Below are 25,510 nucleotides of genomic sequence, written 5' to 3'. Positions count from 1 at the left end.
TCCACAGCTATGAGCATTTTAAACACTGTTAATTCAAAACATCAAATCTGACAACATTCCTTTAAGGACCTTATTAAAATTGCTAGTTCTTTGCACTGGGAGCTTTATTCCTAAAGAGCTTGCACATAGTTTCCTAAATGACCAATTGTGTAAAAGCCTCTAGAATTCTTTTTCTGTCTCTCTTTCCATTCCTTAAGGAAATTAATGTGTTTCCTTTTGTGGAGCAAAGACATAAGGTACTTGGTAATATGGTTTCACCTAGTAATCAGGTCATCAGACTGTTGACTATTTTTGGATGTTTGTGCCTGGTAAGCAATTGTAGTCACCACAGTGAGACCCGAGGCAGCTTCATTTTGGTGTTTCCAAATTTGTGATTTATAGAATATACTGCATCATCATTTCAAGTCAGTCTCGTCCTCACTTTCGGTGGAATGTGCCACCATATGATTGGCACACGTTTTAGCACACAGTTGGCTTTCACTTTTTTGTGAATGACCCATGCGTTGTCTGTTCCATCAGTGTGAATAAGCTAGAGGGGCAGTTGGTACAGAGGGTATTTGGTATTTCTTCTGGGGACAGAGTGTTGATTTATGAGCTCAACTTTCAGCTGTGTGTTTCCTGAACAAGTCTTGTCTTTGTGATCAATGTACACCAGGGATTCCTAATGGAATTATGTACTTATCAAAATGAAGCAGTTGTTCTTCATTCATTCCTTTTTTATTTATTTTTATTTTTTGCTTCCAGCGATTGAACCCAGAGGCAATTAACCACTGAATCACATTCCCAGGCCTTTTTTTTTTTTTTTTTTTTGAGACTTAATTGCTTAGGGTCTCACTAAGTTGTTGCTGAGGCTGACTTTTTTTTTTTTTATGTTGATATACCTTTATTTTTAATAATTTATATGCGGCACTGAGAATCGAACCCAGTGCCTTACAAATGCTAGGCAAGCACTCTACCCCTGAGCCACAACCCCAACCTGAGGCTGACTTTGAACTTGTGATTCTCTGACCTAAGCTTCTGGAGTCACTGATAATATAGGTGTATACCACCACACCAACTCATTCCTTCCTTTTATGTTCACCTGCTTTCTTCATAAGCAGATCCTGTTTACCCTGTATTCTCCAGTTGCTATTTAAATAAAAAACCCTGATGATCTACTGTAGATAATTTCCAGAACTTTCTTTGTCATAACACCATCCCTGTTCTATTCCGAGCATTGAGGAGTTGGGCACAGCGTGAGGATTAGTGACATGATCTGTAAGAATTAGAAGAAACATCAGAAAATAACAGTTCTTGCTTCTGATTTTACAGCACAGTCAGTTCCTGGCTTCATTGAACTTTCAGTCTTCTTAGAAATAAGATACATAACACAGGGAAAGGTTAAACACCACAACAAATCGTTCAGTGCCAAGCATGAAGCACTAGCAGTGAGGGCTTAAGGACGCCACGAAAACGAACTTGGGGCGCCTCATGCGAATTAATTTTTGTAGTTGTTTTATAACTAGGCCTTGAGGAATGGGCAAGAGTGAAAAATGGATAGCTTTGCTCTCATGGAGTGGCATCATTAAGGCCGAAGACACTCATTGCCTGAAAACAAGAAGTGGGTCCTTTGGGCTGGCATGTGGGGTTCATGAGGAACCTTGCCTCAGTCCCTTGGCTGTAGAACTTGGACATGGCTTTCTGAAAGCTCCTTTTCCTTCAGAGCTGTAGCAGGATTGATTCTAGTGCATCCATCCCTGTTGCCAGCTCTTTAGTGTAGAGATAAACAGCCCAGCCGAGGCTCAGCCTCCCTGTGTGCTCGCAGGGTCCAGCCAACAACCAAGGTACACGTGCTTGTGTTTTCTGGAATGCGTGTGGGTGTGACTCCTGGAGTGCCTGGGGAGCCCAGTCAGTCCTAGAGGTCCTGTGTAGAACAGCTCCCCCTCTTTTTCACAGGATAGTAAATCTACTGCCCTGGTGCCTTCAGCTACTCCTGTATTCACAGTTTCTTTTAAAGCAGGAACTTAATGGCAGGGCACACCGGAGACTTTTTAACTTCAGTGAAGTTATGGTATTTGGTGTGGGCTGTAATTCAAGCCATTCATCAAAGCTGAGAATTACAGACATTTAGACTCAGTTTCTCTCTACCTTTTCAGATACTTAAATAACCCTTTTCAATTAAAAGTGGATGCTTGAATACTGTGCTCTGTTTTTCTATCTGGTGTCCTTCCAGATACTCGAAGATGTTTCTGCTACTTAACTTGCCTAAGGCTAACATCATTCCCTCTTATTCTTTTGGTCAGTTAGGAGATTATCCCTTATTAAACTGTAAATACTTTCCTTTCACAATTAAATCATTATCAGTTAATTCCAAAATACAGCTTGCCTTAGTTGAATAGCATGGGGAAAAAACTGAAATATGGTTAAGGTTTGGAGTGGGTAAGAGTAAGGGACCTCAACTTGATAAATCTGCTTTGAAGACAGCCTGGCCATTGACTTGGGGACCTGAGGAAGCACTGTTGTAGATGGTCCTGTCTTTGTTAGGTAATATTCTGGGATTCAGAGGTAACCTTAAAACATCCTTAGGAATTAAGTGCTATCTTTTAAATTATCAATAAAATGGCTAGGAAGGTTACCTGGACCTAATATGTAAAGTTTAGAATCTAGGCTCATATAGTTGGCCAAAAATGAACACAGTGCTGTACACATGGACTCCAACTTTACCATGGGCCTTCTCTGTATCCAAAGTGGTGATGACACTCGGCAGACCTTTGTGAGGGTGAAAACTGGTTCCACAGGAGCTGGGCCATCAGGAAGTGCATACTTTCTGGGTAAGCCTTACTAAAGTTTGATTAAGTGCCTGGCTCAATATTTTGGGGATTGGTGGAGATTGGGTGGAGGATGAGATTGTAACTCTTCTAGGCAAAGTTCTCTTTTGTCCTTTCAGGTTCCATAGTGTAGGGAAGAGAATGGGAAGATAAAAGGGTTCCATACTTACAGGTGACTATTTGTCCTCCATTCTTTCAATTCCTATTTACTGAAATTAGTATCAAGTGTTATAAACTATTCTGGCTCATTTTCTTTCAGATCACCTGCTTCTAATTTAGGTTGTAGCTATTGACAGTTTAGTAAAATCTCAAAAATATATTTGAAGATTTTGCATTAACCTCAACTTTTTGATCAGAACTGCTTAGTACTTAATACTAATAAATTCTATTTCTGCATTTTACCTGGAAAGTATTGACCTTCACCACCTAGGAATTAAGTATACCGTTAAAAGAAATAGTAGTTATCCATTTAATAAATGTCCAAGTACTTGACTGGCTTTTTTTGGTTCAATTTATTAATTCATGTAGTTCTTTTAAAATATGTGGTACATATCTATTGAGAAAATGAAGTTTGAGCCATATCTTAGAAAATAGAATTGTATGATACATCCATACAGTGGAACACTATACAGCAATTAGTTTTATGAAAATTTTCTAGTAGTATGAGAGGTACTTAGGATATATAAGTTGCAAATGTGGTACTCTTTCACCGATATGAAATATATTTACATGTATGAAAAAATTTAAAAGACATACAGAAGTACACCAAATGTGAATAGTGAATGGTTCTGTCTGGATGAGAGGATTATGAGTAATTTACATTTTTATTCTTCATGCTTTTCTATTTTGTTTTTGATGCCAATTTGGTATCATTCTTGTAATAAACAAATCCAATATGAGGTTGTATATCATTTTACCGCCTACCTCAGTAAAGATTTAAAATGTGTACATAGTGAAACTTTAAGGTTAAACTAATTATTTCTGTAGAGAGGCAATGAAAAATTGCTCATCATAATTTTAAAAGTTCCTGAGAGTTTTGCTACTCAGCATGGTATGCTCCTATTGGTCACTATTAAGCTGGAAGGCTGGTGCTAACTCGGAGGTTTGTTGCAACAGTTTGGAGAACAGTAATTCACAATTTTATGAAGTTAATGATAGCAGTTAAATCATGAAGCATCTTGTGAAAGTGTATTTTATTTTTAAAAAAATGAAACTTTGGGCTGGGGAGATAGCTTAATTGGTAGAGTGCTCGCCTTGCAAGCACAAGGCCCTGGGTTCAATCCCCAGCACCGCAAAAAAAAAAAAAAAAAAAGAAAAAAAAAAAAGAAACTTTTCTGCCAAGCACAGTGGTGCATGCCTGTAATTCCAGCAGCTAGGAGGCTGAGGCAGGAGAATCTCAAGTTCACAACCAACCTCAGCAACTTAGCAAGACCCTAAGCAACTCAGTGCCACCCTGTCTCTAAATAAAATACAAAAAAGGTCTGGGGATGTGGTTCAGTGGTTAAGCGCCCCTGAGTTCAATCCCTGCTACATAAATAAATAAATAAATCAAACCTCTTCTTATAAAGCAGTATAACGCACTTACACAGCTGTGCACAAACTTTACATGTACAATTTATGAATTTTTACAAAATGAACGAAGTCTTCCTTTGACAAAATTGTCATAAAAGTTTCACATTTTAAAAATACATTGTTGGGGAGCTGGGGTTGTAGCTTAGTGGGAGCACTTACCTAGCATGTGTGAGGCATTGGGTTTGATCCTCAGCACCACATAAAAATAAATAAATAAAATGAAGGTATTGTGTTCATCTACAACTAAAAAAATATTTTTTTAAAAAGTCTCTCCAAAAAACAACAACAGCAACAAAAAAACACATTGTTGAGTGTTAGGTGGGTTTCAGAAACTGTGTGTTACACGTGTTGGTTTTATAGCTGTATTAGTTCTTTGGATTTTCCAATTTCCTAGGAACTCTAAAATTTGATGCAGAATAAATATTGTGATTTTTAGTTTGTGTTAGGAGAATGGCTTTTAAAGATTTAAAAATAAAAGAAAGCAGTAACTACAAAACTATTGGCTGTAACCTCTGTAGGTTTAGTTTTGCTGTCCTTCCCTGCTGTGACACACACTTTGCTCAGTGGGCTGGAACTTGATTCCTGTGCATCTACATAAGACACAGCTTAGTTTGCTAATCTGTAGAAGCAAATTAGCAGTCGTCTGTTAATATGTCATCCGTGGAAATCCTAGACCCAGCCCCGGAAGAACTTTAGAGAGCGCCAGGCTCAAGTGAGAAAACAGACCTGGAAGGTTACAGATTTGCCCAGGGTCTCAGAGTTGGCATCAGAGCTGAGTCCAGAACCCTGACCTCAGATCCTATACTAACCCATGCCAAGTTTCTTTCTCATCCAAAACTTTACCTTTTCTACCAAAAAAATGCAATTCTCTGACTAAATCAACATCTTAAGGCAGGTGAATTACCGAACTTATTTCAGCCAAAGTTCTTAAGGGGGGTAAACTGACAGCATTGACCTGTTTTGGAAGATATCCCTTGGGTTACTTCAGGTGAATGAGGGGTGATGTGGCAGTGGTATACATGCCCATCTGCACTTGTTCAGAGCAGTCCAAGAGTACACTGAACTGGAATAACCCTGGCAATAGGGAAAGTGTAGCTTGATGTCAACTTGTGACCCCTCTCCTGGGAGCGAGCTGTCAGGAGACCTAGCAGTGCTTCTGGAACACAAGGTTCCCAGGCCATGTTTGTAGGCCAAGCTCCCAGGCACTAGACAGGGGCACTTGGGGCTTACATCTGTAAAATGACCATCAGTGTTCCATGATTTGGGCTACTTGAGAATTTTCAAGCTGTTTAGTGGTAGGTAGAAGAGTAAAGCTGCCCTTGGGCTTTCTAAGGGAGGTCATTATTGAGTGAGTGGGGTCACTGTGGTAGGCCCTAGGGATTTGTTGCTTAGTAAAACATGTCTGTAAGGTCTGTGGAGTGTGCATGGTTTTTGAGAGAATACCATTGCTCTGCAAAAATCTTGGTTCTCTTGAAATGCTAGATTAGTGACATGTTCAAGTTTTTAAATCAAAGGCTAGAGATGTAGCTCAGTGGTAGTGTGTTTTGCATACAGAAAGCCCTGGATTTGATCCTCAGCACCAATAAATAAATAGATGGATAGATAGATAGATAGATAGATAGATAGATAAGATTTTTGTCTAACTGTAAGTTTGTTTCCTGATAGACAGTGTCTTCTCAGTCCCATGTGGTATATTCTTGGTCTGATCTTCAGCATCACAAGCCCTATCCACCAGACCCTTTTTCCCCTCTGATTTTAGTCCAAGCCTTCCTAAGAGGCCACATCAAGTACTTGCCCCCAAATACCTGTAGTTATTCCTGGCTTTGAGTTTTTGACCATGTCTCACTCTTCCCAGTTTAGAATGCCCTGCCTCCCCTTCTGCTTCTCCAGATCCTGTCCAGCCTACAGGGCCAACTCAGTTCCCATTCTCTTGGCAAAGCCCTTCCCAGCCTTCTCTCCACAGAGCCCAGGTAGCACTTCTGTCCTGTGGAGAAGAGCATGAACTCTGGGGCTACTGCCTGGGGGATCTTGGGCTGCAAGGTTGTTCTGGCTTGGTTTTCTTCTACCTGGTACATTAATTCTCATGAAACAACCGCACCTCGTTATTCCTTCTAGCTTGAATTTAATCATAACCTCCTTGTGTTATTATTTCATTGTTCTAATTATTTCTTGGCTCCTAGTGAAATTTTAAAGCCCTCCTATGAAGAGAGGGACTTGATTTTGTACTTTTTTTTTTTTTTTTGTGGTGCTGGGGATTTGAACCCAAGGCCTTGTGCTTGCAAGGCAAGCACTCTACCAACTGAGCTATAGCCCCAGTCCTGTACTTTTTTTTTTTTTTTTTTTTTTTTGACATTTACTACCTGTTCATATATAGGTCCCTAAAATGAAACTGTTGTTAATAGTCAAGAAAATAGATGGAGTTGGGAGTTAGGAATTGCAGTTAAGACAGGCTTCATTTCACAGACGGAATTTTTCTGTGATTTTTAGAGCATATAAGTTGTTTCTTTTTTTTTTTTCATTTTTCTCCACAAGTGTGAACATTTCTTAGCAAGAAGCCTAGCAATTTTCAGGTTGACATGAACTTTGTTTTCTTCTAGGCGCAGGGTGGGAGGGAATTTCAGATGATAGAGTCTGAGCTATTAGAGTGTCTCAGGCTATAAACAGTGGCTGTTCTACATGTTCACCTTGCTGAGAAGCATGGGAGAGTCACCAGGGAGGGCGTCTTATCCTTTAGCCACACTCTCTGCCTTCTCTCATCCTTTATCAGCAGCTCAGATACACTCATGTACCATCCTTACCCATCAGTGTCACACACATTTGGGAAAAATCAAGTTACTCTTAGTGAGAAGAGGGGGGAGCTAGGTGGTATCATGTGGTAAAGCGAAGCGGAGCTCAGAGGGGAGTCCAGTGGGACGGTGCCATCCTCCCAGCTGCCTAGGGTCACAGGCAAGCTCCCTCACCCAGCCCTGGGGGGGTCCTGGGGGGTCCCCTCCCAGAGGATAATGCTGCATTTCTCCTTCTGCTAGGCTGGAACAGGACATTAAGAAGTTAAAGGCTGACCTGCAAGCCAGCAGGCAAGTGGAACAAGAGCTCCGCAGTCAGATCAGCTCGCTCTCGAGCACCGAGCGAGGGATGCGCGCAGAGATGGGCCAGCTCCGGCAGGAGAACGAGCTGCTGCAGAACAAGTACGTGCGCCTCCCGCCTCCAAATCCCCAGGTCCCAGGGACTGGAGCAGGCTTCATGGTGACAAAGGAACCTGGCAGAGGAGTTATCAAGTGTAGTGTTTAAGATATTTAATTTAGTACCAGATGTTCAATGTTTTATGAAATCTATAAAAACTTACTTCATTGTAACAAAAGTTTATTCATATTATATTTTGTCCTTCTCATTTAATAATTTAAAGTAGTTTTCATAATAAGTTGATAAGAAGTAGTTGGAAAATCTTGTCCCTCTGAGTGAAAATTTCCAGAGGATCAGATTATATTTACTTTGACTTACAGAACTGAAAAGAGTCATTGAAATTTGATCTTCTTAAGGAGACAAAAAGCTATATCTGGGTGAATTCTCTTAAGCTTTCCATTAATTCATTCTAGAATTACTTGACTCAATGTGGAGCTGTCTTTTTTTTTTTTTTAATACCTAAGCAATGTGTGCCCATTATAGTGATTACTATTCTAGATTCTGGGGCTTTTCCTGTTGGAAGAGGAGTCCCACATTTTTTTAGTGTGACTTCAGAATTAGAGCATTACAGGCAAAAAAATAAAAAAAAAAAAAAAAAAAAAAAAAAACCCTCTCCATTGCTTCTGACCAGCGTTTTTGGTGGTTCTAGCATGGATATGGAGGGAACATTCTAGAGATAAGCTCACTTCATGTTGATATGTAAAGCTATGGGTGATTTTAAGAGACTTATTTGGGGACACTGAGAAAATGTCTGACAGTTGGAAAGAGAAGTCTGTGGTAGGTCACATCATGATCGTAGTCAGGATAAGAAAGACCTTCTCCCTTTTGCCCTTACTTCAGTTTCAGTGAAACTGGTCCAGCAGTGGTGGTTTTTTTAATTTCCACACCAGAGTTCTTTGATGGTGCTCCAGGACATTGGAATTAATTCTGCAGTGATCTCCCCTCTATTAGAAACTTCTTGTGTCCTATGTTCTGGACTCTCTGCTCTAGATCACTTACCTTAACAAAACAGAGGGTAGGACTGATTTTGGGTCTTATAAGGAACTTGTTTGTTAATGTTTAGGAATTGTTAAATAATATTGACAATGTGTTTTCCCCAGGCACATTTAGGGTTTGCTGTTCATACCTTCTACTTGACCTTAAAAAAAGAAAAAGAAGCCATATTTCTCAAGGGTGTTTCTAATTGTCAGGACTCTGTATGACAATTGTTTCCATATAGGTTACATAATGCTGTGCAAATGAAGCAGAAGGACAAGCAGAATATCAGCCAGTTGGAGAAAAAGCTAAAAGCTGAGCAGGAAGCCCGAAGTTTTGTAGAAAAACAGTTAATGGAGGAAAAAAAAAAGGAAGAAGTTAGAAGAAGCCACTGCTGCACGGGCAGTTGCATTTGCTGCTGCATCTAGGTAAGTCTCTGTCACCTGAGTTTTAATCCAGGTTGGCTTTCCTTGTCCCAAGACATATGGGAATTTGGTGCCAAGAGTAGAATTGGACAGACCACAATCTCACATGAGTGGATTGCTTTTAAGGACTGTTTTATTAGCTGGTTTCACCTCCATCTGGGTCAGCTTGTGTGTTTGTAATGACTTCGTTCCTCAGTGACCTCACTTATAAGTGGGCTTGGTATCACTGCACCATGTGCTGCTTATAGAATGCTTCTAGTTACTTTCAGGAATACTGATAATTACTAAACATGTTGAGAGATACCATCTGGAATTTTATTCCCTTTATAAGGCTGTCATTGCCTTTCATTCTTAAGTGTGGATGTTTCTGAGTTTTTATCTTAAAATGGAAGAAAGGTAGAATCTTGGTTACCCAGGCACTGTGTACTAACTGCTCATGTCTTTGTTGTATATCAGCAAACTATCAAATAGATGAAAAAAAGGTGAAATACATATCTGTTAGATTTGTGGAGTGCTGAGCCAGGCATGTGGCACATGACTATAATCCCAGCTACTCTGTAGGCTGAGGTGGGAGGATCACAAGTTTGAAACCAGCCTCAGCCTCATAGCAAGGCCCTAAGCAACTTAATGAGACCCTGCTTCAAATAAATTAAGAGGGCTGGGGTGTAGGTCAGTGGTAAAGCACCCCTGGGTTCCATCCCCAGTACCAAAAAAGAGAGAGAGAAGGATAGATAGATCTATGTGGATTGTGTGGCATGATGAAAACTGGGAACTAGTTCCCATACCATTGAAAAGTACCCCTGCATGCGGGTATTTCACAAACTGATATGTAACTGTCATTCCAGTGAAAAGAGGATGTTCAGTTGTCATCTTTTTTTTTTTTTTCCCCTTGCTTCTACTTCACCTTCTTTTTATTTGTTTTGACTTGTGAATTCCATCTTCTTGATTGGGGTCAATTATGGGTTTGCAGATACAGAATGAGGGTAAATTTTTTTATTTCACTTTGAATTTTTGTCATAATTTGTATCTATGTGGTATATTCACCCATGATTATTCCTCGAGTTTTACTTTATTGCATTAAAACAGTATTTACTTGCCAGCCTTTGGCATGTTAATAATCTTCTTTGGGGTTCTGACATTTGCAGAATAATTGGTGAATCATCTTGTCACCTTTTAGGAAATAACAGTGAATAGTGAGAATCTTCTTGCCAATGTGCCACCCCTGTGGACTCTAGACTACAGGTGGCTGATGTCTGATCTAGACAGACCCACAGGTCCTTGATGCCTGCCTCTGACATGGGTTGTTTGTTTCAAGGTGTGTAAGTGTTTCCCATACACTTGGACTTGGCAGGATATTTTCTTGTAGTCATCCAGCATGGCCTGTGCTTTCCTTAACTTATCTAGCATCTCCCTTTTCTAAAACCTTCCAAATAGTAGGCTATAGCAGTACCTTATCTGCATCACTTGGTGTCTCCCATGCCTGAGAATCATCAGTCAACCCCTTTTGCTTAGTTAAGCTTATTTGTCTTATCCTCCAAGGGCTTGTGTTTGCCATCTCTCTGGTGGAATTGTTGTTGCTTTTGGGTAAGTCTCTCACTGGGTCTTCCTTTGGTAATCAGAGGTTCCATTGGGCCTGGAACCTCAGCACTCAGTAGTAGTTCAGCAGCCCTTGGCTGCCTCATCCCCTTTAGCTCTTCCTTGTCTTAGCCCTGAGAAGCAGCTGTGTGATGCTCCTTTCTTTGTCTGTTTATTCCAGGCTACAGCAACTTTGTGACTAAACAAAGGTGAAATTTCCAATGCATAGTCCCCCAAAAGTGGGAAAACAAGGAATTTTTTGTTGTTTATCAAGCATTAGTAGAGACAGTACATGTTCAGTTTTACTTGACTCTGCTTTGTGTGTATTGTCTCAAGTCACTATGGCCTGGTGGGAAGTAAGAAAACCTGTTCTTATCTCATTTCTTTGACCTACAAACTAGAAGATTTATGTTACTTCAGTTTTTCTCATCTGGAAAATGGGATAGTGTACTAAAGGGAGTGGGTAAAGTACCTCACTAGTAGACACTCCGTCAAGACAGTTATTACATACCAGTGAGCCAGAAGTTAAAACCTAACAGACCCTGCAGTATTAGGAAAACCTCAGTCCTACAGTATAAGTACTGTCAGCCCTCCTCATCTGCAGGCTCCACATGGGCAGATTTGGCCATCTAAAGATAGATAATATTTGAAAAACAAAATAAATTGGGTCTATGCTGAACATGTACAGACTTGTTGTTCTTGTCATTCCCTGAACAATGTAGTATAACAGCTGTTACACTGCTTTACATATTATAAGTGATCTAGAGATAGCTTTAAATATATGGAGAATGTGTGTAGGTTATATGTAATACTGAGCTATTTTATGTACAGAAGTTGGAGCATCCATGGAGTTTGGTGTCTGTGGAGTCTTGAAAGCAATCCCTCCATGGATACAGAGGGAAAATTGTAAACCTATGGTTCTTGAAATACATTTATTTCCTTCTCTTATTTTTCAAAGGGGAGAGGTGCACCGAAACCTTACGGAATCGAATCAGAGAACTAGAAGCAGAGGGCAAGAAGCTCACGATGGACATGAAAGTGAAAGAAGACCAGATCAGAGAACTAGAATTGAAAGTTCAGGTAAGGAGGAAGCAAAAGTCTCCCCTTGACCTGGAACTCCTTTTTTAGTCTAGATTCATGTGCTGTGCTGCAATGTGGAGATGGTGCCTTTTGATACAGATGAAATCCCATTGCTCTAAAAATCCATACGTGATAAAAAGATTGAACTCTTAATCTCATCCAGCTCATTTCAAGCTCAAAACCAGATTCTAATACACGCCAGAAGTATTGACAATCCCTGGCAGAAGTATTGACAATCCCTGGACATTTTACACCAGGATTTGACTTTCTGTTGGTTCATTTAACTTTTTTAGGTTATAGGCCAGATTCGTGTCCTTTGGAACTTACACATCTTTCCTAAGCCCTAACTGTCTGTGAATTGCCAGGGAACAAACCCTACAGGATGGCTCTGAACCTTACAGATTGCAGATCTGAGTAGTGCTGATGAGGAAAGATACCAGGACTATGGATATAGCCCATGTGGGGGACCATGTGTACCTTAAGCAAGACTTATCATCAACTCTTCACTAATATCATATATTGTTAAGTTATAGTAATTTATTTGAGTCATATGGGAATGGTAAGAATTACTGGCAAGTTAGTGGAGTAGAATGGATGACTTTGGAAACAAGTCTGAAGTGTGTTATAAAGGTGGTAACAAAGATAGCCAGGAGAGGTGAGCAGGAGCCAGTAACAGACTTTGGAATAACTGGATAAGTGATGAAAAAATAAAATTAGAAGTTCATCTCATAACACACAAAAAGATATTATAGATAAAGAGTTGAATGCAAAACAGCAAAAGAAATTTTTTTAAAAGCTAGGCGAAAACAGACTTGATCTCGAAAGGGACACTTTCTAAACATAAAGCAGTGGAAGAAATTCACAGAGTGAAAATAAAATCAGCTCGGGAAGGTACACATTGCAGCAAATATAAATAAATATTGAATACTCTCAGCAGATAAATAGCCATAAAATCACTAAGAACAGCTCAGATATACAGAGAAATAGACAAAAGAATGAACAGTTTAATTCACAGAAGAAGTACTAAGGACTGAAAGAATGTAAGAATATTAATCATCAAAGACGTGCAGATTAAAATTAGAAATAATTTGTCTTTTGTGAAACTGGCTAAGAATTTTTAAATGATAATATCAGTCTTGGTGAAGATGCTGCAAAATAGCTTCATGCAGTGCTGGGGGATGGAAATTTAAGTTCTGGAAAAAATCGGGTACTTTTTAGGAATTCAGCCCTAAGGCAAATATTGAAAGATCTTACCAATGATTGATATGTCAAAGATGTTCTGTGTAGTGGATATAAATGCAAAAAAAGGGGAAACTGAACAATGAGAGATTAATACAAATTATTGTATGTCTACAACAGGAATATTATATGGCCATTTAACAATTTATTTTCAAAGAATAGTTGAGAGTACAAGCTGTTAAGACTCTACAAATGGTACATGTATTAGTTCAATTATGCTAAAAGATACACATATACATTTAAAAAGGCTAAAGAAAATAGCTCACATTTTGCAGTGGTGTAATGTGGGTAATTTGCATTTTCTTTGAACTTCTCTGTATTTCTAAAGTCTCTGTGATAGGTTTGGATTTCTCTCTTAAAAGAAAAAGTTCAAATATATTTTTATTGGCTATATTCCCAACTATTTTAAGTGGGCTTATTTTATAGTTTGTCCTGTCAAAATAACATATATTTTTTCAATTTTTAGAGCAAGTTTAGAGAAGAGTTTTGGCAAATTTGACAGTAGCATTATAGCAATATTTGCAAGTAGCCAGCAAGGGAAATGTTTTCTGTGGTTCTGAAGTAGGCTTGCAAGAAAGTGTTTGCTTTGCAGGCAGAGTCCATTTTTATCTAAAATGTGCCCCACATAGTCAAATGATTATCCACGAAATGTTTTTGTATGTGCATGTCACCATATAAATATTTTTGGCATATGCTCCTAACTAGTGAAAATACCAGATTTCTGTGTTCTATTGGCCAGGTCAAGAATAGTGGGATTTAATTTGTGATTTCAGGCTAATTTTAGACATCGATGCCAAAACTACCATGTAGCATTGCTGTTTGATGATATTGATAGGAGCTTCGGAAGTATAAGGAAAATGAGAAGGACACCGAGGTGCTAATGTCAGCCCTCTCTGCCATGCAAGATAAGACACAGCACCTGGAGAACAGCCTCAGCGCAGAAACGAGAATCAAACTGGACCTGTTCTCTGCACTGGGTGACGCAAAACGGCAGCTCGAGATTGCCCAGGGTAGGAGAGCAGTGGGCCCTGGTGGGTGGCGGGACTGAGAACACACAGGGCTGCAGAGAGCAGGCTCCCATTAGTGCTCTGAACCAAAGGCCTTTCAGTTTTCCCTTCAAGTGGTTTGGTAAGTGCCCAACATTGAAAAGAAGGAATCATTCCATTCATTTATGCTAAAGACATATTTTGAGATGAGAGCATGTCAAGTGCAGGGCATACGAGAAGACTATGAGTGTCTACATTCAAGGAGCTCAGGGCGTTGTTGGACAAGTAGATGACTCTGAAGTCATCAAAAGGTGCAGCAGCATGTACCAGCCTTGAGAAAACCCAGAGGGCGGGGGACTAAACTAGTCTGGGGAGTCAGAGGGAGCCATGTCTCAGAGGAACTGATGTCTGAGCTGGGGGCTGAATTATGGGAAGGGGTGACACAGCGAAGAAGTAGCACGGCAGAGGGCAAGGGATCAGGAGGCCACTTGGCAGAAGTAGCCTGGCCAGGTGTAGGGAGTGAGGCGGTGCTTGTGCCTCCTGGACTGTAGCTGGCTCTGCTTGGCCGGAGCTGTGGGAAGAGTCTGGAGGGCAGGACGTCCACTCAGCAGATAATCTGCTGAGACCTGCTGTGTGCCAGGCATCCTGAGAGCCCCTGAGAATTCAAGGATGTAGCCCTGGTGAGGGACAGTGGACAAGCCAGTAGGCAGTATATCAAATGATGATAAGTGTCATGGCAAAAATAAAGCAGTGGTGCCAAGGGTGTGTTATATGTGTAGGGCTGCTCTTTCCACATGGCATCCCAGAAGATCCCTTGAGTAGGCAGCATGTGAGCAGAGAGCATAGGAAGCTGGAGGAAAGCACTTGCAGGGTGGGGGGTGAGCACAAAGTCCTTCGGGGAGGGGGAACGCAGTCTCATGTCAAGGGCAGGAATAGCAGCAACCAGCTCTCTAGGATTTGTGGCCCTCAGAAAGAACCGGGACTTTTTACTCTGAGTGTCATGAGCTGTGGAAGGCATCTGAACTGAGGCGGGGCATGACCGATGAAAACAGATTTGGATTTTCTTCAAAAATTGAGAGCCACCTAATTGACTAGATTCCTGGATGGAGTACTGGAAAAACCTGCATTTGGTGGGCTTAGTGGATGGGAGGGAATATTTCAACAGGACTTCCTAGTAATTGTACTCTGCAAATCCTTGTCCTGAAAACTCTAGGGGATACAGAGATGAACACAACAGGTCAGTGGGGGACCTACTAGGGCAGTGATATGTAAATTTTTAAAAATTATTGAGTAGCCTAGATCTATTATTATCTACTACTAGAAATGAAAACTTAAAATTTTTATTTATCAATCTGTTATTTATTAATCTGTTTTAAAATAACATAAGCATCACATTTTAACATAAATAACATTTTTATGAAAAATAACCCTATTTTCCAAAATAACAACAAAAAATGTAGAAAATTTTCTACGTGCCCAGTCTTTTGGGCGTGGTAGTAATCCCAGCAATTTGGGAGGAGGCTAAGGCCAGGAGGATTGCAAGTTTGAGGCCAGCCTCAGCTGTTTAGTAAGGCCCTAAGCAACTAGCAAGACGCTGTCCCAAAATAAAAGCAAAAAGGGCTGGGTGCGGCGGCCCTCACCTGTAACCCCACAACTCTGAAGGCTGAGGCAGGAGAATCTAGAGTTCAAAGTCAACCTCAGCAACAGCAAGGCTCTAAGTAACTCAGCAAAAATAGGGCTGGGGATGTGGCTCAGTGGATGATTACCTCAGAGGTCAATCCCTGGTACCCCCCAAAAAAGAATAAAAATATAAATACATTTTTTTTTTTTTTTTAATTTTTAAGTTGTCAGTGGATCTTTTATTTTATTTGTTTTATTTCCATGCGGTGCTAAGGCTCGAACCCAGGGCCTCACACATGCAAGGCAAGTGCTTTACCACTGAGCCAAAGCCCCAGCCCTAAATACATTTTTAAAAATTAAAAAATAAATAAAAGGTGTGACTCAGTGGTAAAGCCCTCTAGGTTCAATTTCCAATATAGTTTAAAAAAAAAATGTGACATTGTTTTACATTTAGCAGATACATTTTTTAAATGTTTTAGTTGCAGATGGACACAATACCTTTATTTTATTTATTTATTTTTATGCAGTACTGAGGATGGAACCCAGTGCCTCACACATGGTAGGCAAGTGCTCTACCACTGAGCCACATCCCCAGCCCTATATTTAGCAAATATTTTTAATGCTTGACTTAATGAAGGTATTTTGATTCTCTTCTGTTTTTATGTTCATTCTGTTGTTTCTCACGCTGCACGTAGTTCATAGAAGACCCACTTATATTCATTACAAAACGAGGGCGAAGAAGCCAGCCGGTGTCTAAATATTATGATGGAGGCAGTTCTGACCCCGTGGACCCCACCTGCACTTCCAAGGGCAAGCCAAGCAGAATGGCCTGCTGCCAATAGGCAGAAGCAGAGGCAGAGGGTGGGAGAGGCCTGAGAAGAGTTCAGGGAGGCTTCGTGGAGGAGGGGGCTTTGAAGAATAGGCTTGGAAGGGTGAGAGCAGAGAATGGCAGGGGAAAACACTTACCTAAAGGAGTAGCATAAGCTGAAGAAAGAAGGTGTGGGAGGTCTCTGAGTAACCCAGCGGCCTCAAGCTGGGGTATGGAAGAGAAGAGGGACGCGTGAGAGGACACTGGTGAAGCCATACCGGAGAGCATGTTCCCTGGGTTTTCCAGAGGAATGAGGCGATGTGTTCTGGCTGCTGTTTTGGATTTGAGAGGTGAGATGAGAGGAGGCAGAGGGCCAGTTAAGAACGTGTCACTGTCGCAGTAAGAGGTGACGGGCCCCAGGAAGAATGGGCCAGACAGAGCGGGGAGGAGAGGGCAGGTGCTGAGGACAGCAGGTTGACTGCTGGAACCAGGGAAGGAGGGTGAACAGCTTAGGGAGCAAGAAGAGAGAGTGAGTCTGGTTTGGGATGTTTTGTTTTAGATTTCCTCCCCAGACACCCAGATAGGAGAGATTGTCAGTCAGTGGGATGTCCAGCCTAAACCCCTAGGACTCTGAAGGGTGGGTTTGGAAGTTGTGGGAAGTTAGTGAGGCCATAGAAGCAGCTGGGGATGGCCCAGGGGACTGATAGAGAAGGGGATCAGGCACCAGGCTGCTTTCGTCTGTGGAACATGGGGAACAGTGTTGTAGACAAAGGTTCCTGAGAAGCCTTCTTGAGGCTGAGTTTCTGATGCATATCGGCCCTTTTGCTTGCTTGGTTCAGCTCCCTGGGAAATAGCCACCCCTCTGCTTCATCCCTGCTTACTTGGATTTGCACACTTGAAACCATCCTTGGAGGGAAGCATCACCTGGTCTCAGGAACCAAGGGGCGCGTGGCTTCCCAGCCCAGCTGTGCTTCCTTGTCAGCCCAGGAATCCTTGGGACTGAGCGGGGCTCTTTGCCAAAGCTTTTGAGATGTGTGCGTGTTCCTGATTAAAGAACTCAAATCTGCACTGGAAAAGATAGAGTGGCTCATGTATCAGATGCCATTAAGTATTTTATTCATCTGAAGCTTATTTTGTTCAAAGAGGAGGAGGGTATTTGATGCTCATTTGAAGCTTAGGGGACAAGAAGGAAGTGAGGAACAGTTCCTTTCAAAACACTGCTCCTGGCTGCTGCCTTCCCCACTGCCCGCCTCCACTGCCCTGCTCAGAATATTTTAATAAGAATCCAACTTTGTAATTCAAATCAAACCCCTTGTTGCTTTTCTCCTTCCTTTCTATATCACTTGATTCATCCTGGTCACAAAATGACTTTTATCTCTACTACATCCTTTTTTTTTTTGGCAGTGCTGGGGATCGAACCCAGGGCCTTATGCTTGCAAGGCAAGCACTCTACCAACTGAGCTATCTCCCCAGCCCTCTACTACATCCTTTTAAAACACGTGCCTCCAAGCATCTCACATTCCAAGTGCTCAGTTGTCTTGTGGGGACCTGTGCGCAGTCTCAAAACAAGGGCAGTTCAGTAACCTCTTTTCTTCTTTTTTTCTTTCTTTTCTTTTCTTTCTTTATTTTTTAGTTGCAGATGGACACAATACCTTTATTGTATTGATTTTATTTTATGTGGTGCTGAGAATTGAACCCAGTGCCCCATCTGTGCTAGGCAAGTGCTCTACCTCTGAGCCACAACCCCAGCCCCAGCCTCTTTTTATTTCTAAGTATTCTTTCCCCTCAGAGACCAGGAGCACATAACATGACAGAAGCTGCAAGGGCTTTTGAACAGAGTGGTCCTGGGTTAAATCCTGCTCTTTCTCTTACTACACAGTGACTTGAGTGAGCTATGGAGCTTGCAGAACCTCAACTTTTTACTGGGCTGGGCAGTAGAGGGACAGCAATGGAAAAAAACATAGCACAGTGACAGAGCCCATGGTCGAGCGGGGAGATGACGGGCACAGATCGTCACCCAAGGAATCAGTTGCGAGAGGCAGAAGGATGCCGTAGCTGGGAGTGTAGACTGTAGCCGACTGCATGGAGGCCAGCCCTGGCTCTGTCCTGTGTTCCTTGAGCAATCTCCTGACCTCTCTTTGCATTGGTTTCTTCATCTGCAAAGCGGATGGGGAGGATAATTCTTAGGGTTGTCCTGAGAAAGAAATGAGCTAGTATATGTGAGCACTTAGAATAGCACCTGGCCCTTGTGAAGCCCTATGAGTCAGTCACTGTCATTATGATTGTCATGAAGAATAAGGGACAGGAAGGTTTCTAGGGCATATTGAGAATCTGAGAGTTGGGGGAGCTGATTTAGATGGCAGAATCAAGGAGGCTTTGCTGAGGAATTGGAAAACCTCCAGTTAGTGAGGCAGGGACAACAGGAGAAGCCCCAAAGGGGACAGGCTCTGAGGCAGCCAGAGCTAATTGGATCACAAAGCTGAAGCAGTGATCACACACACAGGGAGGGTGTGCTGGAAAGCTGAACACACACGTTGGGCAGTGGTCAGAGGGACACTGTGCCAAGGGGCAGGGGCACAGTGGCAGTCTTGGTCACTGGAGAATCTCCTCAGGGCCACGGTCCCAGAGCCTTGTCTGTTTTCCTTGAGGGAATGTGTCACGACTAGCTCTGAGGCCTGAGTGTCATATTCTTTGGTCTGACATTCAGATGTAGCCCATCCTCCCAGCCAAGCGGGTAGAGCCACAGTTCAAAACCAGCACCCCTCTTAGGCTGTCAGAGGTGACTGCCAGTTCAAGATGTGGCTCCTGGAAACTGACTTTGTCACTCTTGTCACACCTATGAGAGAAGAATCACTTTTACCTCTAAGGGAGGGGATTAGTAAACAGCATTCCATAAGCCCCGTCTGGCCTCCTGCCAGTTCTTCTACCACTGTGACCTAAGAATGACTTTTTTCTATGGATGGGGGAAAAAAACCAATGACAAAGATAGTGTGTGGCCCACAAGGCCTAAGATATTCACTCTTTGGCCTTCACGGTGAAGGAAAAGTTTACTTTGCCCTTATAAGCCATCAAGCCTCATAAGCCGTGGAGTTGTTCCAGGGAAAGCGAGGCCACTCCAGGGTTGGCCCAGGGAGCACTGTGCTGAGTGAGCCCTCCTCCTTGCTAACGGCAGGTCTTTGATCTTACAGGACAAATCCTTCAGAAAGACCAGGAAATCAAGGACCTAAAACAGAAGATAGCCGAAGTCATGGCCGTCATGCCCAGCATAACGTACAGTGCCGCCACCAGCCCCCTGAGCCCCGTTTCCCCCCACTATTCTTCCAAATTTGTGGAGACCAGCCCCTCTGGACTTGATCCCAATGCCTCTGTCTACCAGCCCCTGAAGAAATGAAGGCCAGCTGTGTGTTTGCCCAACCATTTGGTTACCAGAAGGCCTCACAAAGCAGCATCTCTGGCAGTCAAGACAAAAAAGTTTATATTGTATTTTGTGGGACTGTATATGTTGTCATTTTTAAAAGGGGGGAAGACGACATCCAAGTCTGATTAGAACTGCCCATCAGTTGTGAATTTTTAGAAGACCTCACAGAACTTCGCAGTTTATTTTTCTCGGCCAACACATTAAAACCATTCTTGGATTTCAAGTAGCCAATCTTGCCTTTTCTGTATTCTTACATAGTTTCCTCTTGAAGAAAAAAAGCAGAGTTTTTGCTTTTCAACGCTTTGTTTTGCTTTGTTCTTAAATAAGCAAGCAAAAACTGCACATTGGATTTACACGGGATGATGACAAGCTTAGTTTTTAGAGCGAAGGGTTAAGTAACTTAACAGCTTTGATTTATAGCTGCATTAAAGAAGACTATTATCAATATTACAGAAAATTGATAGCCCCTCCAAGGACCAAACAAATTCAAGGAACATCACGTAGGCTGAGGAGAGACTTGAGCGATGGGCCTAGCTGTGAGGATTAACAGGGTCACGATGGAGACGTTCACCTGCCCACCGCTGTGCTTAGTCCTAGGAAACGGTGGGCAGCAGTCTTCTCTCAGTGCCTGGGCAAAGACTTCAAGAGGAAACTCGACCACTCTAAAGTGTTTCCCCCTGTTCAGTCATCTCTTTCCTGTCTGTTTCAAGCTCACTGCAGATCCTGCTGTGAAACTGGCGGGTAGCTGCTGTCCCTTGCCACCTGGCCACCTCTTCCATTCCCTTTAGTAGAAAGCACCCAGTCTCCTGTGCTGTGTCGAGCACCTCGGGAGGAAGCTGGTGGCGACTGTGTATGAGAGACTGTAATGATGGCTAATAAAAGCTGTGGTCTAGGTTGTTTTTTTTTTTTTTTTTTTCCCCTCATTTCACATAACTGCTTTATCCACTTTCATCATCTTGTGTTTACAGTTTAAAAGAGGCGTGACTATCCCTCAGCTCTTGTGCCAAGGAGGGTTTTTTTTTTAAAAGACTTTTAAACTCAAAACTGCACAAAGATATTGGTTTCAACTGTGTATTATACATGGGTAGAAAAAAGTGTTTGCACAGGCAACTTTTGGAAGTGTTTAAAATCTGGGTGGGGTGGGGGGAGGGACTGGGAGAGAGGGACAAAGCAAAATTGTATTTGGAAACTAGGAAAAATTAAGAAACCAAATAGATCGGTTTTGCTTCCTTGCCATGGGTTCTGGAAGGACATAGTTCTAAAATTTCCTGTTAATTGGCATGTATGTCTCATTTAAAGCAAATTAAGTAGGACAAGTCAGTGAACTAGAAGTATTAAAAAGAATCATCCTTTTAATCACAGGTCTTATTTTGGGGTTAAAATAAAACTTCTAGCTTTAGCCAGGTGTGCATGTTGCTGCCATTTGCATTTTTGGATCATCTTGTGTAATTGTCACCATGAAAGTGTTACTCAGAATTGTCATAGATTTTTTCATCTTTGTGCAAAAACATGGAAAATTGTCACTGACTTTGTGTTGAGGTTACCCCCATTTTGCTGCCCTTCGGACACTATTTTCGTTAAATACTTGGTCTTGGCTGCATTCTTTTATTTTTTTCCCCCTGTGGGGTTCAAAAGAATAAACATTTTCTTACTGGTAAAACTAGTTTTCTGCCTTTTTAACTTTTCAGGAGAACACAGAAAGGTAGATTGTTCGGAGTGGGGCTGAGCAACTGCCATCTTGTTCTCTCCTCATCTCACCCACATCAGGCGGCAGCGGCGACTGTTGGGCAGAGAACAGACGGACACAGGATCTCCATTTGCCATAGTTTCTGATCAAGACAAGTCCACTCTCATTCGCTCTCCCACTCCTCTCCCTTCCCGGCATCTGAGAAGAGGCAAGAGTGCCTTGTTTGCTGGTGCGACCCTCCTTTCCCCAGAAAGCAAGTTAGGAGTGTGGTTGGGGATAGTTGGAGAGAGGATCTCGAAAGCAAATTTCCTTCACCATGCCTTGCCCTCTCCCATTTTCCAGAATCTCGCTGGCTTCTGAGTGACCAGTGTCCTGTTGGGATTCCTATCTGCTACAGGTCCTGAGCTGACCCTCCATCTTCCCTTGTTTTTAAAGGCTTTGTTCTCATCTTCTGAGAAGCCAACTGCCTCTCTTGGCCTGTGTTTTCCTCTCTTGGCCATTGTTACAATTGATCTTGGCTAGAGTTTTGGAAAATTCTGCTCTTGGCACCTCACCCTCTGTCCTTGTTGCTGGATAGCCTGTCTGCGCCTTGGCCTGTACGTCTCTTGCAGACACCACACTTAGTACCATGAGCAGAGTTCCCCAGGGACACGCCTGGACTGGGCTGGGCTTTTGCCTTTGCTTTGCCCAGAGGAACATGTCCACATACTGTGTTCTCGTTGGCACGTTCTTTTCCACCAAGGAAATTTCTAGTTGTTGTCTTTGTAATTTGAGGCCCGTGATAAAGTGGCTCCACATCTTGGTACATTAGAATTTATTACATGCCACAAAGCAGAGTTTGCCATTCTAGATGGTGAAGTGTTCACAGGAAGAGCGTGCTGAGTGTGTTTTGACTGGCTGAATAACCTCTCTAGCCACATCTCCCAACTGTGTATTCGTCCTCCCTGTGAAGATCTTCCCAGGGACCTGTGAAATGAGAATGAAGTTTTTCTCCCCTGACCTGGAGGAAGGGAATGGTCCTTTCTCCCATCATCCTCTTTGCCCATGCCCACTGCATACCCAAGCCCAGGCTCTCAAAAGCCTCCCCGGTGGACCAAATATTTCCAACAACTGCCATCAGATGGCCAGTTGTGAAATTCACAGCACAGCAGAGGGAGCTGGAGAAGTAGAAGAGAACCTCCCCCAGAGCCAATTCCGTGAAGTCCAACTAGTAAACCGGGGGGCAGGGGTGTGGCAGCCAGGCCCCTGTGGGTTAAAGGGACACTGAGATGTACAAATGCTGGCTGGTGTGACAGTCAGTGACGTGACAGCTGAACTGGCTTCTTCACAGGCCTGGCAACACTTGCCAAAGCCCTGGGCCACTGCTCTGCTTGAGTTCCTGCAGGGCCCTGCGGCGTGCATGGCCAAGCCCTCCCGACGGGTAGGGGTTTGCTCCAGCTCTGCCACCCACTGCCCTTGGCTTCTCTGGGTGCTCTTCACTCACCTCTAAGGAGTCTTGTTCCATGCTACCCCACCTGCTTAAAGGTGATGCTGTGGGGACTAGGTGACCAAAGAACACTGAAATCTATCCAGGGCTTCCCAGACAGAAGGTCGGACTGGCAGCAAGGGATCCCGATGACAGGGATCCGACGGAGAACTCCTGCTCTGGGGACCAGCTCCAGCCTTCACAGTCTCAGTCCTAAACCAGTGCTACTCAAGAGCGTCGTCAGCCCTGGAGGGCCAGCAACACCAGCATCCTCATTAGGACCAGGAACTCAGGCTGCCCCAGAACCCCTCACTCCTCACCCGAATCTATGTTCTAAACAGGGACTCAACTGCACGTATATACATGTATATAAACTGTAGAGGGACACAATACCTTATACCTTATTTTATTAATTTATTTTTTATGTGGTGCTGAGAAACTCAGTGCCTCACTCACGTTAGTTCTACCTCGAAGCCACAACCGCAGCCCCGGTTGCATATTGTTTTAGAAGCTCTGTCCCTCACTGACTTCCATACCTGAATAAGCATTGTCACCCTCTCCCTTCTAGTCCAGAATAAGGCCATACTCAGGCTTTGAAAATCTAGAATTAAAGAGTTAATTGAGGCCAGGGCATGGTGGCCCACGCCTGTAATCCCAGCAACTTGGGAGGCTGCAGCAAGAGGATCACAAGTTCAAAGCCAGCCTCAGCAACTGAGTGAGGCCCTAAGCAACTCAGCAAGACCCTATCTCCAAAAAAATACAAAAAAAGGGCTGGGAATATGGCTTAGTGGTTGAGCGCCCAGGGTTCCATTCCCTGTACCAAGAAACAAAGAGCTATCAATGAGGAGACGTGCAGGAGATGAAGCCCTCCAAGACTTGCCCCTTTTGCAGATTATTATTCTGTTTCCCACTGTTGGAACAGAAGCTCTCAGGATCAAGACTCTTGTCTATGTATCAACTGCTGTAAACCCACCACATGGTAGGTGCTGAATTAATATTTATTGAAGGCGTAAGGTCAATTAATAGATTGAGCATGTGAAATAGGGTTTCTTGACTGCATCGGCCCATCTGTGTAATAGTCCTGCTAGAATGACTAACAGAATTGCTTCTGGAAGGAGAAGAAATTTGAGGTAGCGTATTTGCTATGACATCTCCCATCTGCCTCTCTCTGGTTTCTGCTGAAACCTTGATTTTCTTGTCAGATTTTCTCTACACACTCCTGCGTGATTCAGTCAGGTGCAGAGATTTCCTAAACAGCTGGATCACTGAGCGAAATCAGCTCTGGAAACCCTTGCTGCATGGAACCTGCTGGGCCAGTCCATTCTCCACTCGGTTGGAGCCTTAGACGTGACCTCCCGGAGCCAGCCCCCTGCACCCAGAGTGGCTGTGGGATTTGCATTTTGATGGTAATGGAATTATCAAGCATTTCCTCCAGGAAGGGATCTGGTTGGACTAATGTCTCAGGCTCTGACCAAGGGAGCCACGTGTCCCTCCTTCCTTGGGTGTCCTTTGAATGCTTGTGCTTTATTGGCTTCTCAACATTTGCCTTTAGTTCCTCTGCCTTTATCCCGACATGGTTCAAGTTGGGAGTTGGGCAGGGACTTAAAATTACATTTCTAACAAGTTCCCAAGTGAGGCTGAGTCCTGGGTCATCACTTCAGAACCACTGACTTGAGCATGAGACTGACCCCTGCGCCCAGGACTGCCCGAAATCATCTCCACCAGCTGCCACCAGAGGGCACAAGCAGCCTCAGCCAGAGGTCTTGTTCATCTCCAGCCACCAGCACCACTGGGGACAGAGGCTGTTCCCTGTGATCTCGCTCTAATTGCAATGTTAATTGTTATTATTAGGAAGAAGACCTCACAGGTGAGGTGGCTAGACCTCACAAGTACCCAAGGTCAGAGGGTCAGCTCGTGGAGGTGGTGAATGTCCTGGCTCTTGAGAAATGGCAACCGGTGATCCCCACTGGAGGTCTCTGGGTTCTCATCTGCATTGCAGCAGGGCACTCTCAGAACATTCCAGAATCTTTCAGAGTAAGATGGTACATGATTTGCATTTTCTTGTTTATACTTTATCTCTCTAAATTTTCTACAATAAACTTAATGTTTTTACAATAAAAATTATTTTAAATGGAATTAAAAGCCAAAACAACTCTAAAAGAAAGACTCGAGAGTGAACTTGGGGTGAGCAGCTTGAGATAAGGAGAAAGGCCCATGGACTTGCTCCAGTTCTTGGTTCTCTGGGGTATCTGCCTGGAGTGGGGTTCAGGTGGGGCCACAGTTGGCCTAGTGCTCAAGAAAGCGAGGTTGAGATCCAGGAATGGGTGGTCGTATGTACCGTTCGGCCGTCATCTCTGTAGCGCGCCTGTCACTAGATCTTGTGGCTTAGTGCGGCTGGGTTCACACAGCTCCAGCCAAAGACCATGTGGGTAGGAGCAGGACAGCAGTGTTCAGACTTCAGGACTTTACAGCTCGGGTTCCTCTTTAGTGGCTTACAGATACATTTCATTTTATCTGCATAGGATTTAATACATTTGAACTAACCTTGTAAAATAAGGAGATGTCATATTATCTAGATTTGGGGGTTTCCTGTTGAACACTGAAGATCCGGCCCCTCAGCATGGCCTGTCCCTCCCCACCCTCTGCAGGGTTTGGGAGGACAGTGGGTCTGAG

At 43.0% G+C, this 25,510-nt stretch overlaps 1 protein-coding gene across 1 annotated transcript in view; it reads left to right on the top strand.

Annotated features, from left to right (window-relative positions):
• Maco1 (macoilin 1) overlaps window positions 1–21,364 on the top strand; it is a 60,468-nt gene extending 39,104 nt beyond the window's left edge. Inside the window, 6 exon segments of the mRNA XM_047567652.1 lie at window positions 7,406–7,564; window positions 8,779–8,896; window positions 8,898–8,966; window positions 11,498–11,614; window positions 13,689–13,863; window positions 19,456–21,364. Coding sequence (XP_047423608.1) covers window positions 7,406–7,564; window positions 8,779–8,896; window positions 8,898–8,966; window positions 11,498–11,614; window positions 13,689–13,863; window positions 19,456–19,658 — 841 coding nt within the window. The 3' untranslated portion in view covers window positions 19,659–21,364.
• Window positions 21,365–25,510: the final 4,146 nt, after the last annotated feature.

This window comes from Sciurus carolinensis, chromosome 1 (assembly GCF_902686445.1).
Source record: "Sciurus carolinensis chromosome 1, mSciCar1.2, whole genome shotgun sequence".
Lineage (NCBI taxonomy): Eukaryota > Metazoa > Chordata > Mammalia > Rodentia > Sciuridae > Sciurus > Sciurus carolinensis.
Note: the sequence above shows the minus strand (reverse complement) of the source record. Positions and strands in the feature narration are given on the sequence as shown.